This window comes from Pseudophryne corroboree, chromosome 1 (genome assembly GCF_028390025.1).
Source record: "Pseudophryne corroboree isolate aPseCor3 chromosome 1, aPseCor3.hap2, whole genome shotgun sequence".
NCBI classification, from domain to species: domain Eukaryota; kingdom Metazoa; phylum Chordata; class Amphibia; order Anura; family Myobatrachidae; genus Pseudophryne; species Pseudophryne corroboree.
Window position 1 is genome coordinate 99,843,528 of NC_086444.1, and position 12,877 is coordinate 99,856,404.

Here is a 12,877-nt window from a genome sequence, read left to right on the forward strand (position 1 = left end):
ACTCACAGTACCAAAATACAAAAACATCACAACTTATAAGTTACAGTGAAAACTTTATTTTCAAAGTTTTTACATGGCAAGTTGTTTTTCCATCCCTTCGCGCCAGAAGAGATCACACTAGAACCATTTTGTCTAAATTTTTCTCTTAAACAATTGTCACATATTTCAGCACAAATCTGTCTAATTACATATTACATTTGTATACTGTACATTTGTTTAGGGAGTTCTTGCAAAAATCAGACTGTACAAATAGGCAGGATACACAGAAATATTATACAAAAATCAGGAAAAAAAAATTCATATAAACAAAACTAAATTAAAATATCACTGTGGTGTGACCTAAAGGCGCAAAATCAGACTCTTTGGGTGGAATTCAATTGTTAGAAAAGTCGGTTAGGTGTCTGTTTTTTCCTGTCTATTAGATAGCAAAAACAGACTACCAACTGACTTTCCAAACAATTGAATACCCCCCCCTTTATGTCAAATTACACATCAGTCTAATATACACTTCTTTATGTGATATTTCTTCTTTTAAAGTGTACTCGTCACAGGGGGAGATGAATCAAGCCTTGGAGAGAGATGCCTTTACCTAGAATGGTCTTTGAAATGACAGACGCTCATTGGGTGCTTTGGGCAACTTGTTACACTTTATCACTCTTTAAGCCTTGATACATCTCCCCCCACAATCACATAATGGAAGCTCCCATCCTGTGGCTTTATTCCATTCTCATGAGCACTGGTTCACCAGGAACCATGTCTTAGTGATGTCACTGGTTATTAGAGAGCCGATAGGCTGATTTGCATTACTAGTTTAGCCCACAGAACGTCTGCCAGCATTGTGTGATGTGACACATACTCAAAAGACAAAACAAAAATACATGTATATACAAAATTAACTTTAAGAGAAACAAAACACAAAAGCATTAATACATTTACATTACTTTTCTAATTATTATTTTGTCATACAATCTAGTAGGGCTGTAGCCCTAAATTTTAGCACCAATGTGATTTGCAAAGCTTTTTCCTGGTGATGTTAAACAACTTTGTACATACAAAACTCATTGAGCCAGTTATGAAAAAATAAATACTGTAAGAGGTACATGGTTTCTGTACGACTTGCTAAACATGGACATCGTTTGCACACAACATACCGTCATCTTTCTGTAAAGTGCATCACAATTACATGGCAGAGGCATTCATACTGCCACCTCTGGGGTGGAAAGGAGACAGGACCATCTCTCTGCCCGAGATACAGCAAAAAGAACTACGGTTCCCAATTAAAGTAGGGTAAACAGGGTGACATTCTAGCTAAAAGTAGCTTCGTCCCACAGCACTAGCAATACAGGGGTCTCATTTATGAAGAGCAAACGGGTGAGGTGCACCGCAGAAGTCTCTTTGGTGGCGCTGGGTGCCTCGATTTTCACCAAATCACCTGGATGTATGGACTACATGGATTTTGAGGAGGATCAGATATCTGCATCGGCTGATGGGAGATGTTTGGTCCTAATATGTACGTTTTGCCTGGTGTGTCCACTGGAGAGTCTTATTTTGTGCCCCAGCGTACACAAAAGTGATCTATGTAATATAGGCAGTCTCAAAGCCCTTATACGTTCATGGTTGCCTAAACCCATGAATGAAGCTAAACTGGGCGGTACTGTGGAACAAAAACTGGTATAGTGGTTAAACTCTAGCTACATGAGGCATAATGAAGGGTGTTCTGCATTGCTCACCCAGCGCTATAGTGGCCAATCCCAGGATTTGAATGATCAGCGTTGAGTGTCCACAGGACGCTCAGACTCTGCCCGGCTTCCTTCTTCCGGCTCCCCAGCACAGCGCGAGAGGTCACGCTGTGCCGTCACACGCCGCTGGGAGCCACCAGGAGAGAGCGGAGGATGTTCCCCACCCGCCCGCGGTATATGGCGATTTACGGGTGCAGAGTGGACGGGGTGAGGGGGCGGCCACATAGTTAAAAGCCAATCCCGGGTATCCCGTGATTGGCCATTTTTTCAATCCAGATACCCGGGATTGAAAAAATGGCCTGGGATTGGCTTCCCTACCCAGCGCGCTTCGCAAAGGAGATCCACTGTTCCAAACTAAAATACTCAAAAGTATATTCAATTGCAGGTTTTTGTGTGTGTTTTTTTTTTTAAAAGATAGAAAATATTTTGCAAACAGGTGACACCAGGAGCTTCAAGCCCTTAAATATTTACAATTACTTAAGAATTATTCCACAACTTGAAAAGTTAGTGCCAATTGTGGGAAAGGTGAATATTTATGTCAGCCAAGGAACATGAAATGTGTCAGTCAGGTCAGTGTTCTCCATTAGTCACGGCAATGGCCTCCGATTCAGTGGGGATTCTTGGAACCTTCTTAGCAGGGCTCGGGAAGTGCTGGTAGAAAAGGATAAAGAAAAATAAATCATGTAGAAGTAATAAGACGACCAATAACAGCCAAGTTGACCTGAAAAGCACAACTGAGCTTATGTTTTTGGTTCTTTAACTACAGTAAAAACACCCACCAATTATTATTCTACACCCAGCTAACAGTCACCACCTGATTATGTTGGTGTTCTGTGACTGCAAGCACACAATCCGCAGTACCAAGCTGCATATAAAAGGGAGACAGTGGCCAATGCACAGGTGTATTAGCTGGGTGCACACCATAAACCACACTCGTTTTCTGTAACTATACATTAATATCCATTTAAAACCTTTTGAGAGCAGAATGAGATTCCAAGTTTTACTACAAATACCGGTAACTGTGCTCTGGGAGCTCTTTTGGGAGGTAATGCTCTGCACAAGATAACTCTTCAAAGTTGGGTTTTGGTAAATGAATCTCAGCCCTACATGCTAATGTATACTCTCATGCAGCAGCTGACGCATGGCATAGGGACACAAGTGGGAAGATGATATCAGTAACAGGTAAGGAGTGAGGACATCATGCTGGGAAGTTCTAGAGGCTACATCCCGAGTCACATTCCAACAAATACAACTGTATACAAAATGTGCTGTAATACGTCATTGCTGCAGTCGCGCCAAACACCTTACTACAGGGTTTCCCACACTAAGGGGGTCATTCCCAGTTGATCACACGCTGCCGATTTTCGCTGCACTGCGATCAGATCTCTACTGCGCATGCACCACAATGCGCATGCGCGTTGTACGGGTACAATGCGGATCGTTGCCGAGCTATGGATTTAACAAACAATCCATACGCACAGCCTATCGCAAGAAGATTGACAGGAAGAGGGCGTTTATGGGTGTCAACTGACCATTTTGTGGGAGTGGTAGGGAAAACCTAGGCGTGTCCGGGCGTTTGGAGGGCGGGTGTCTGACGTCAATTCCGGCAACAAAAATAAGAATTTACTCACCGGTAATTCTATTTCTCATAGTCCGTAGTGGATGCTGGGGACTCCGTAAGGACCATGGGGATTAGCGGCTCCGCAGGAGACTGGGCACAACTATAAAGAAAGCTTTTAGACTACTGGTGTGCACTGGCTCCTCCCACTAAGACCCTCCTCCAGACCTCAGTTAGGATACTGTGCCCGGAAGAGCTGACACAATTAGGAAGGATTTTGAATCCCGGGTAAGACTCATACCAGCCACACCAATCACACCGTATAACTCGTGATACTATACCCAGTTAACAGTATGAAATATAACTGAGCCTCTCAATAGATGGCTCAACAATAACCCTTTAGTTAAGCAATAACTATATACAAGTATTGCAGACAATCCGCACTTGGGATGGGCGCCCAGCATCCACTACGGACTATGAGAAATAGAATTACCGGTGAGTAAATTCTTATTTTCTCTAACGACCTAAGTGGATGCTGGGGACTCCGTAAGGACCATGGGGATTATACCAAAGCTCCCAAACGGGCGGGAGAGTGCGGATGACTATGCAGCACCGAATGAGAGAACTCAAGGTCCTCCTCAGCCAGGGTATCAAATTTGTAGAATTTTGCAAACTTGTTTGCCCCTGACCAAGTTGCAGCTCGGCAAAGTTGAAGAGCCGAGACCCCTCGGGCAGCCGCCCAAGAAGAGCCCACTTTCCTCGTGGAATGGGCTTTTACTGATTTAGGATGCGGCAGTCCAGCCGCAGAATGTGCAAGCTGAATCGTACTACAGATCCAGCGAGCAATAGTCTGCTTTGAAGCAGGTGCACCCAACTTGTTGGGCGCATACAGGATAAAGAGCGAGTCAGTCTTTCTGACTCCAGCTGTCCTGGAAACATAAATTTTCAGGGCCCTGACTACATCCAACAACTTGGAAGCCTCCAAGTCATTTGTAGCCGCAGGCACCACGATAGGTTGGTTCAGATGAAAAGCTGATACCACTTTGGGGACGATTATCCATATGGAAAATCAGATAAGGGCTTTTACATGACAAAGCCGCCAATTCTGAAACACGCCTGGCCGAAGCCAATAACATGACCACTTTCCACGTAAAGATATTTCAAATCCACGGTTTTCAGTGGCTCAAACCAATGTGACTTTAGGAAATCCAACACCACGTTGAGATCCCAAGGTGCCACTGGAGGCACAAAAGGGGGCTGAATATGCAGCACCCCTTAACAAAAGTCTGAACTTCAGGTAGTGAAGCCAATTCTCTCTGGAAGAAAATTGATAGAGCCGAAATCTGGACCTTAATGGAACCCAATTTTAGGCCCATAGTCACCCCTGACTGTAGGAAGTGCAGGAACCGGCCCAGATGAAATTCTTCCGTTGGGGCCTTCCTGGCCTCACACCACGCAACATATTTTCGCCATATGCGGTGATAATGGTTTGCGGTTACTTCTTTCCTAGCTTTAATCAGCGTAGGAATGACTTCCTCCGGAATGCCCTTTTCCTTCAGGATCCGGTGTTCAACCGCCATGCCGTCAAACGCAGCCGCGGTAAGTCTTGGAACAGACAGGGCCCCTGCTGCAGCAGGTCTTGTCTGAGCGGTAGAGGCCATGGGTCCTCTGACATCATTTCTTGAAGTTCCGGATACCACGCTCTTCTTGGCCAATCCGGAACAATGAGTATAGTTCTTACTCCACTTATACTTATTATTCTCAGTACCTTTGGTATGAGAGGAAGAGGAGGGAACACATAAACCGATCGGTACACCCACGGTGTTACCAGAGCGTCCACAGCTATCGCCTGCGGGTCTCTCGACCTGGCGCAATATTTTTCTAGCTTTTTGTTTAGGCGGGACGCCATCATGTCCACCTGTGGTTTTTCCCACTGGTTTACAATCATTTGAAAGACTTCTGGATGAAGTCCCCACTCTCCCGGGTGGAGGTCGTGCCTGCTGAGGAAGTCTGCTTCCCAGTTGTCCACTCCCGGAATGAACACTGCTGACAGTGCTAACACGTGATTTTCCGCCCATCGGAGAATCCTTGTGGCTTCTGCCATCGCCGTCCTGCTTCTCGTGCCGCCCTGTCGATTTACATGGGCGACCGCCGTGATGTTGTCTGACTGGATCAGTACCGGCTGGTTTTGAAGCAGGGGTTTTGCCTGACTTAGGGCATTGTAAATGGCCCTTAGTTCCAGAATATTTATGTGCAGGGAAGTCTCCTGACTTGACCATAGTCCTTGGAAGTTTCTTCCCTGTGTGACTGCTCCCCAGCCTCGAAGGCTGGCATCCGTGGTCACCAGGACCCAGTCCTGTATGCCGAATCTGCGGCCCTCTTGAAGATGAGCACTCTGCAGCCACCACAGCAGAGACACCATTGTCCTTGGAGACAGGGTTATCAGACGATGCATCTGAAGATGCGATCCGGACCACTTGTCCAACAGGTCCCACTGAAAGGTTCTTGCATGAAACCTGCCGAATGGAATCGCTTCGTAGGAAGCTACCATTTTTCCCAGGATCCGCGTGCAGTGATGCACCGACACCTGTTTTGGTTTTAGGAGGCCTCTGACTAGAGATGACAGCTCCTTGGCCTTCTCCTCCGGGAGAAACACTTTTCTCTGTTCTGTGTCCAGAACCATCCCTAGGAACAGCAGGCGTGTCGTAGGGACCAGCTGTGACTTTGGAATGTTTAGAATCCAGCCGTGCTGTTGTAGCACTTCCCGAGATAGTGCTACCCCTACCAACAACTGCTCTCTGGACCTCGCCTTTATCAGGAGATCGTCCAAGTACGGGATAATTAAAACTCCCTTCCTTCGAAGGAGTATCATAATTTCCGCCATTACCTTGGTAAAGACCCTCGGAGCCGTGGAGAGACCGAACGGCAACGTCTGGAATTGGTAATGACAATCTTGTACCACAAACCTGAGGTACTCCTGGTGAGGATGGTAAATGGGGACATGTAGGTAAGCATCCTTGATGTCCAGCGAAACCATGTAATCTCCCTCGTCCAGGCTTGCAATAACCGCCCTGAGCGATTCCATCTTGAACTTGAATTTTTTTATATATGTGTTCAAGGATTTCAAATTTAAAATGGGTCTCACCGAACCGTCCGGTTTCGGTACCACAAACATTGTGGAATAGTAACCCCTTCCTTGTTGAAGTAGGGGCACCTTCACTATCACTTGTTGTGAATACAGCTTTTGAATTGCCTGTAACACTGCCTCCCTGCCTGAGGGAGTGGTTGACAAGGCAGATTTGAGGAAACGGCAGGTGAGGGGGGGGGGGGGGGGGGGGGGGGGAAGACGTCTCGAATTCCAGTTTGTACCCCTGAGATACTACTTGAAGGGTCCAGGGATCCACCCGTGAGCGAGCCCACTGATTGCTGAGATTTTTGAGACGGGCCCCCACCGTACCTGGCTCCGCCTGTGGAGCCCCAGCGTCATGCTGTGGACTTAGAGGAAGCGGGGGAGGACTTTTGCTCCTGGGAACTGGCTGTATGCTGCAGCTTTTTTCCCCTACCTCTGCCTCTGGGCAGAAAGGACGCGCCTTTAACACGCTTGCCCCTATTGGGCCGAAAGGACTGTACCTGATAATACGGTGCTTTCTTTGGTTGTGAGGGAACATGGGGTCAAAATGTAGATTTCCCAGCTGTTGCTGTGGAAACGAGGTCCGAGAGACCATCCCCGAACAATTCCTCACCCTTATAAGGCAGAACTTCCATATGTCGTTTGGAATCTGCATCACCTGTCCACTGCCGAGTCCATAACCATCTCCTGGCAGAAATGGACATTGCACTAATTTTGGACGCCAGCCGGCAAATATCCCTCTGTGCATCCCTCATGTATAAAAGTGCGTCTTTTATATGCTCTACGTTTAGCAATATAGTGTCCCTGTCTAGGGTATCTATATTATCTGACAGGGAATCTGACCACGCAGCAGCAGCACTGCACATCCAGGCTGAAGCTATAGCCGGTCTCAGTATAACACCTGTGTGTGTATATATAGATTTCAGGCTAGCCTCCTGCTTTCTATCAGCAGATTCCTTCAGGGCGGCCGTATCCGGAGACGGTAGTGCCACTTTTTTGACAAGCGTGTGAGCGCTTTATCCACCCTAGGGGATGTTTCCCAGCGTGACCTATCTTCTGGCGGGAAAGGGTACGCCATTAGTAACCTCTTAGAAATTACCAGCTTTTTATCAGGGGAAGCCCACGCTTCTTCACACACTTCATTTAACTCTTCAGATGGAGGAAAAGCTACTGGTAGTTTTTTCTCTCCAAACATTATACCCTTTTTTGTGGTACCGGGGGTAACATCAGAAATGTGCAACACATTTTTCATTGCCTCAATCATGTAACGTGTGGCCCTACTGGAAGTTACATTAGTCTCTTCGTCGTCGACACTGGAGTCAGTATCCGTGTCGACAACTGTGTCAACCATCTGAGGTAGCGGGCGTTTTAGAGCCCCTGATGGTTTTTGAGACGCCTGGGCAGACACAGGCCGAGAAGCCGGCTGTCCCACATTTGGTATGTCGTCAAACCTTTTATGTAAGGAGTCGACACTATCACGTAATTCCACAGCACCATCCACTCAGGTGTCGACCCCGCAGGGGGTGACATCACATTTACAGGCATCTGCTCCGCCTCCACATAAGCCTCCTCATCAAACATGTCGACACAGCCGTACCGACACACCGCAAACACACAGGGAATGCTCTGACAGAGGACAGGACCCCACAAAGCCCTTTGGAGAGACAGAGAGAGAGTATGCCAGCACACACCCAGAGCGCTATATAACACTGGGATCCCACTATCAATGAGTGTTTTCCCTATAGCTGCTTTTTATATATATTACATATATATATTATCTATACTGCGCCTAAATTTAGTGCCCCCCCTCTCTTTTTTACCCTTCTGTCGTATTCAGACTGCAGGGGAGAGCCAGGGAGCTTCCTTCCAGCGGAACTGTGAGGGAAAAATGGCGCCAGTGTGCTGAGGGAGAAGCCCCGCCCCCTTTTCGGCGGACTTTCTCCTGCTTTTTCTGTAATACTGGCAGGGGTAATTTTACATCTATATAGCCTCTAGGACTATATATGATGTATATTTGCCAGCCAAGGTGTTATTTATTGCCCCCCCCCCCCCCCCCTCCCAGCGCCCTGCACCCATGAGTGACCGAAGTGTGAGGTGTACATGAGGAGCAATGGTGCACAGCTGCAGTGCTGTGCGCTACCTTGGTGAAGACCGAAGTCTTCTGCCGCCGATTTTCCGGACCTTCTTCGTGCTTCTGGCTCTGTAAGGGGGACGGCGGCGCGGCTCCGGGAACGAACACCAAGGTCGGGTCCTGCGGTCGATCCCTCTGGAGCTAATGGTGTCCAGTAGCCTAAGAAGCCCAAACTACCACCTGTTAGGTAGGTTCGCTTCTTCTCCCCTTAGTCCCTCGCTGCAGTGAGTCTGTTGCCAGCAGATCTCACTGAAAAGAAAAAACCTAAATATACTTTCTTTCTAGGTGCTCAGGAGAGCCCATAGTGTGCATCTAGCTCAGCCGGGCACAAGAATCTAACTGAGGTCTGGAGGATGGTCTTAGTGGGAGGAGCCAGTGCACACCAGTAGTCTAAAAGCTTTCTTTATAGTTGTGCCCAGTCTCCTGCGGAGCCGCTAATCCCCATGGTCCTTACGGAGTCCCCAGCATCCACTTAGGACGTTAGAGAAAAGACTGAAATGATCGCAAGGGCTGAGTAAGTTCAGACCTACTCCGAAACTGCACAAAATGTTTTTGTAGAGCTCGGCTGCACAGGCGTTCGCACACATGCAAAGTGAAAATACACTCCCCCGTGGGCGGCGACTATGCGTTTGCACGGCTGCTAAAAGCAGCTAGCGTGCGACCAACTCGGAATGACCCCCTAAGTCCCCAAAGCACCCTAACAGTCCAGGTTTTAAGACTATCCAAGATAGTATAATCAATCGGATGTACTAATTTGAATCACATATGCTTAAACATGGATTAAATCCTTAAAACTTGGACTATTATGGTGCCTTGATGAGAGAGTTTGGGAACAACTGCCTTACTACATAGAATATACCTTAAACTGCATAAAATGGAAGACACCAATCTGCCCACAATCTGGGAATATAGTAGGTTTTGTGACCTTGGTTGTGTTAATGTCTTGAAAGTGCAAAGAGTTCGGACATTAGTAAGGAAATATATTTAGAGAACAAGGGTGAATGTTCAGCATGGATCCCCCAGAATTATGTGTATTTGAGTTATCCCTAGAAACCAGTATAGGCAAACCTGTATCCCAATGTGTAATTAACTTAATGCCATGGTTACAATAGGAATTATATGGATGGTAGGAGAAAACCTATACTGACAGACAGACCGAGTGACCGCTGGATAGTGCTCCACCAGTTTAACTTCAATCCTATAACCCCACGAGTGCCCCAATCTGCTAGAAGTTGTGGAGTAAGTAAATTTTTTGTTATTGCTGTGCAATTGCAAAGCAAAATCTGATATTGTATTCATGTATCTTGGGACTATTTTATAAACAAAAACACCTGAAGCCGGATAATACATGCTATTGTACCATTACCCCAAATTAGATGAGACAGGTCTGCTTTAAATTTATTTCTAACACCTCTTGCATGGACTAAGACTTAGCAGTCGTTGTTTATGGCTCACAAGCTACAATACGGATGGACCTTTCACGGCGTCACACACTACAGTGCATAATAAAGCTATCCTGTAAGTAACGTCGGCAGTGCTAAATCTGTGTCGCTCGTCCTAGAAGTGGGGTAGGCAACTGTAGCACTACGGCTGTTGTAAAACGATACCTGCCTGCACACCCCGAGAATTTTGTTGGTAAAGCATATTAGAACTGTGGCAAGGCATGCTGGGATGTGTAATTCAGCAGCAGCTGCATTGCTGGATGTTGTCTACCCCTGTGCTAGTGGAAGATCTGGAGGCCATCAAACATTTAACGTTCATATTTTAGGTAATCGAGATGAGTGGGTTGCTTACAAATGGCTATATTATTGATTAAATGTACAGATGTAGCCACATGTGTAATTGTCGGCTGCGAGTAGTCGCAGCCCGGCACACTATGCGGCTTGTGTACACATTGCGGCAAAGCTGAACGCTGCAACATCTGAATGTCATTTATTCGTCATCTCCGTACAATTTCTATACCTCACTAGCATTTCTTGAGTGGACGGATTCCAGCGTAGCCTCCAGAGGTCCATCATTCAGCAAGGAGCTACGTGCGTAGTATCTCCTGTGCTTCTCATCCACACGTACCAGGTACCAAGTGCCGGCGAACAGGTCATCCACGGAACACTGAGGGATGTAATTGGCTGGAGAAGAAAGGATGTGGCGACAGGTAAGAACATGCATATTACAGAAAACAGTTACGCTATAAACATACATTTGTGTACTGGAAGTAGGCCGTTTTTCCACAGTATGCACAGAGTATTATTTATAGAATATAAAAGGACGAGCGCACAGGAGTGTCCATCCACCGACCCTAGGAGACTAGTTACAAGGTAGATGAATCAGATAAGCACGGGTCTTTGTAAATGCAGATAAGAAGATAGAAGCAGTTTATGCACATTACCTACTATGGGGTATATTCAATAACTGTCGGAAGCTGCCGTCTTGTCGGCAGCTTCCGACAGTTTTAGGGCGTGCATTGTCGGAAGCGGGGCCAAACCAGACAGGTTTTAGCCCCGTTTCCGACAATCTCAATCCGACTTTAAAAAAACAGTCGGATTGAGATAAGTGAGCAGAGAGCAGGAGACGGGGGAGCAGGGACCCAGCGGCAGCGTCCACCCGGCTCCAGCAAGCGACGTCCTGCTGGATGGAGCCGGGTGGACGCAGCCGTGAGCCTCCGCTGCTGCTCCCCAGTCTCCTTCTCTCCTCCGCTCCGTCTCCCCCGGGTAGCCGCCTTCAACTCCACCCGCCGGCCCGCCTTTACCTCCACTCAGGGGTGCCGCCCCCACCTCCTCCCGGCTGTCCGTCAACAGCTCCTCCCGGCGCGCCATTCACGCCTCCTCCCGGCGCCGCAGACAGCTCCCTCCCCCAGACGCCGCCGACAGCAGCAGCAGGTCAGGAAACGGAACGGCCAAATCCGACAGTCGGATTTGGCCGCTCTTTTGAATAGGGGTTGTCGGGTCCATTCCGACAACTGCATGTCGGAATGGACCCGACTCTTATTGAATATACCCCTAAAGCTTCTGCAAGATGCATTGTTCTGGGGTACCATACGGTACATTAGTGGATATTTTGGAGAGCGTGTATTTTGTAAAAGGCGCGTCTAAATTAATTTGCTGTGACACATTGTAATGTTCATGTGGCTATCTCTACAAAGTATTGGTTATCTGCGAATGCTCTTATGCAAGATACAAGTGTTTGTTATGAAAAAACCCGAAATCTTAAAATTCCATTCATTTAGAACGTTGCAATAAACTATATTTAAATCTCTGCAACAGTTCTTATTAAGCGTTACAGACTTTTCTCTGAGAGCAGAGATGAGCGTTACCTAAATGGTGGGTTTCTTCCCGCAACTTCATGTTTTCTGCAAACACACTGGGAGAGACGTTTTTCCTGGAGTCCAGCCTCGCCTTCAGGTCAGACAGACTAGAGGTCAGCTTATCCAGAGAGGATCCTGAGGAATAGATCAGACATGTACACAGTAAGAGACCTGTCACAACACAGCTACATTCAGAGTCACACACTATATAAAATAGAACAGTTACTAGCACAAGTAAGCCTAACAGAACGTATTACTGCACTGTAGAATGCTATATAGAATATTCCATACTACTGAGGAAAAACTATAAGACTATTTTTAAGCAACGGTAGAATCCTTACCAGGCATGGCATCTTGGGTAACTTTAATAGAGTACAGGGTAGCAGCAAACCCAGAGCCATACGAGAACACGCCAATCCTCTGCCCTGCCAACTGCTGCGGAGAGTACCTGGAGAAGCACAATGAAAGGGTTTATATTTAATGAGATGCGACTGTGCAGACTAATGTATGAAGCATAAGACAATGGAGCTGTACTCACTCAGCGAGCACGGAGGCCAGGCAGCCATACACAGAAGGTGTGTACATGTTTCCGTTCTCCCGGGAAACCAGCAATGATGCTTTTGTCTTCCCACTGAAGATCTCGGAGCTGGCCTTCAGAAAGGCCTTTTCTACATCTCTGTCGAAGTATGTATCTTCTAACTTCACATCACTGAAAAGGAAGAAATAATGCTTCATATAAATCTAATTATGCTTACGAGCCCTAATTTGGAGACAGTCAGGTAAATCTGTGCCTTCGCAAAACCACACTGCGCTGTGGTTGGAGCATAATTAAAATGTATGATCAGGTTTATAGTTGGGGGAGGGGGGGGTTGCCTCCTAGTTCAACTCTATATTACTGTGTAAAAATAGAGCGCCCTAATACGGGTGTTTGGCACATGCAACTGCAGCCAGCATTTCCTCTGCACACAAAATTCTATTACCTAGCTAATGATGTATATCTTTTATCTATCATGCTGCA

The 12,877-nt window shown here is 46.8% G+C and overlaps 1 protein-coding gene across 2 annotated transcripts in view; it reads right to left on the minus strand.

Moving 5' to 3' along the window:
• Positions 1-33: 33 nt before the first annotated feature.
• HMGCS1 (3-hydroxy-3-methylglutaryl-CoA synthase 1) overlaps positions 34-12,877 on the minus strand; it is a 66,365-nt gene continuing 53,521 nt past the window's right edge. For both annotated transcript variants that reach the window (XM_063961682.1, XM_063961691.1), the window contains exons 6-10: positions 12,398-12,568; positions 12,201-12,307; positions 11,869-11,994; positions 10,521-10,684; positions 34-2,390 (exon numbers count right to left, since the gene is read on the minus strand). In XM_063961682.1, coding sequence (XP_063817752.1) covers positions 2,310-2,390; positions 10,521-10,684; positions 11,869-11,994; positions 12,201-12,307; positions 12,398-12,568 — 649 coding nt within the window. In that variant the 3' untranslated portion in view covers positions 34-2,309. The remainder of the gene's footprint in view (positions 2,391-10,520; positions 10,685-11,868; positions 11,995-12,200; positions 12,308-12,397; positions 12,569-12,877) is intronic.